This window comes from Seriola lalandi, unplaced genomic scaffold (assembly GCF_002814215.2).
Source record: "Seriola lalandi dorsalis isolate HSWRI2012SDOR001 ecotype SW California unplaced genomic scaffold, Sedor1 jcf7180001974590, whole genome shotgun sequence".
Lineage (NCBI taxonomy): Eukaryota > Metazoa > Chordata > Actinopteri > Carangiformes > Carangidae > Seriola > Seriola lalandi.
In genome coordinates this window covers 1-1,972 of record NW_019445256.1, presented here as the reverse complement: position 1 = coordinate 1,972, position 1,972 = coordinate 1, and the positions used below count along the sequence as shown (strand labels likewise).

The following is a 1,972-nucleotide window of genomic DNA, read 5'->3' as shown; positions in this document are numbered from 1 at the left end:
TCCCTTCATGTGTTTCCCCTCCACAGTATCTGTAGCTGAGTCCAAAATGGTGCGAGCAGCCTTGGTGACTGCCACCAGTCTGGCACTGACTGGGGCTGTGGTGGCACATGCTTACTTCCTCAAACACCAGTTCTACCCGACTGTGGTCTACCTCACCAAGAGCAGCCCCAGTATGGCGGTAAGAGCAGTGCTAATGTCAAATCTTGAGTTTGGTTTAAATTATTTGAATAGATTACTCTTATTAATATCTTTGAATTTGACAATATTCCCCCAAAGGCCATATCAGTGACACTGTGAGGAATCAGCTTTTCCTGTCTATTTGTTTCTGGTATCAGGTGTTGTACATTCAGGCCTTTGTGCTGGTGTTTCTGCTGGGAAAGTTCATGAGGAAGGTCTTTTTTGGACAGCTAAGGGCTGCAGAAATGGAGGTAGAGTTCTTCTTATATTTATTACTCTCCTGATTCATCGTAACACACACTCACCTTTGTATTTAATGCATGATGTGCCTTGTAAATGACAACCATGAATCCAATCACACTTTATTTTCTGTGGTTTGTTATCCTTCTCTACAATCAGCACCTCATTGAGCGCTCCTGGTACGCGGTGACTGAGACGTGCCTGGCATTCACTGTGTTCAGGGATGACTTCTCCCCTCGCTTTGTCGCCCTCTTCACCCTCCTGCTCTTTCTTAAGTGCTTCCACTGGCTAGCTGAGGACCGGGTGGACTTTGTGAGTGATGATAGAGAAACAACTTTCTCAACCTGCACAATACCCTGCATACTTCCTTCACTGTCTCTGTATACAGTACACTGCTTAAAGGTAGCAGGGAAACATGGCACAGGATGGGGCAGATGGTGTGTGGATAAGGCGACATGCCAGAGTTGAACAAATATTGTTACGTGACATTTTGCAGCTGATAATTCAGATACACATTGAGTGTTAAAGGGCCTTCACTGTGCTGTGAATTGGAGTTTTAGCCAAAACTATTTGAATAAGTGAAAAGCTTTTCCTGGGTGGTGAAGATGTTGGCTTTACCAAACTGCTTTCACTAGACAGCAGTCATTAGCCAAATAGCAAACAAACTGGACCATATTACAGGTTTCTGTGCTCCTGCATTAGAGAATTATTGATACACTTATCATTCAGGATCACAGAATCAATCATTATGTTAATGAATAAACATATGTGACTTCATATGCTTTAAGTAACATTTAAATAATGTTTATTTCCATGGTTTCCTGACAGATGGAACGGAGTCCTAACATATCCTGGGTTTTTCACATGAGAGTATTGTGTAAGTAAATGTTATCCAGCCTGTTCAATATCATTCTTCCCGCCCTTCTGTGTTGGTTCTTTCTTACTCTTTCTCTTTCACTTCCCTCTCTGTACCTCTTTCATTTCCATTGATGCTGCTTATGAAAGTCTTTTAGCTAAATGAAACCGTATGCAAATCAATCTGTTTGTGCATCAGACCAGGTGCTCCACTGTTTAATGGAGCTGCACATCAGAATGACTTTAACAAACCATAAGACTGATAGTAGCACTGGTAAAAGGAGCCATTTGATCACATACAACTTACTGTATTTGAATTCAGGACAACTGTTTATTTTGGGCAAATACAAAGTTACTTTTTTTTCCTACATTTCTATGTAGGTACTGCAACCGCTCACAAAAGTGTTGTTCTTCGTTCCCTGCAGCTCTCATGGGACTACTGGGTGTCCTGGACTTCCTGTTTGTCAACCATGCTTGTCACAGCATCATTACCAGAGGAGCCTCGGTCCAGCTTGTTTTTGGATTTGAGGTTTGTCATACTTGATTGGAGTTGAATTAAAGCTCTGTTTTTAAAGGAGCTATTTGTAAGTTATTCTGTTGCCACACAGCCAACGTTAGCATTAAAAACTGTTTACTCACCAGTCTAGAAGAAATGAGTTCAGCATCAAACTTCATTCCTTTACTCACCAAGAGGTGGTCC

The 1,972-nt window shown here is 41.7% G+C and overlaps 1 protein-coding gene across 1 annotated transcript; it reads left to right on the top strand.

The window, feature by feature from the left end:
• Positions 1-21: 21 nt before the first annotated feature.
• On the top strand, positions 22-1,801 carry LOC111654236 (E3 ubiquitin-protein ligase synoviolin; the record flags this gene model as incomplete). Its single annotated transcript, XM_023405176.2, has 5 exons — positions 22-178; positions 336-428; positions 577-729; positions 1,246-1,294; positions 1,698-1,801. Coding segments are annotated over exons 1-5 (531 nt in total), but the record flags the coding sequence as incomplete, so codon positions are not given.
• Positions 1,802-1,972: the final 171 nt, after the last annotated feature.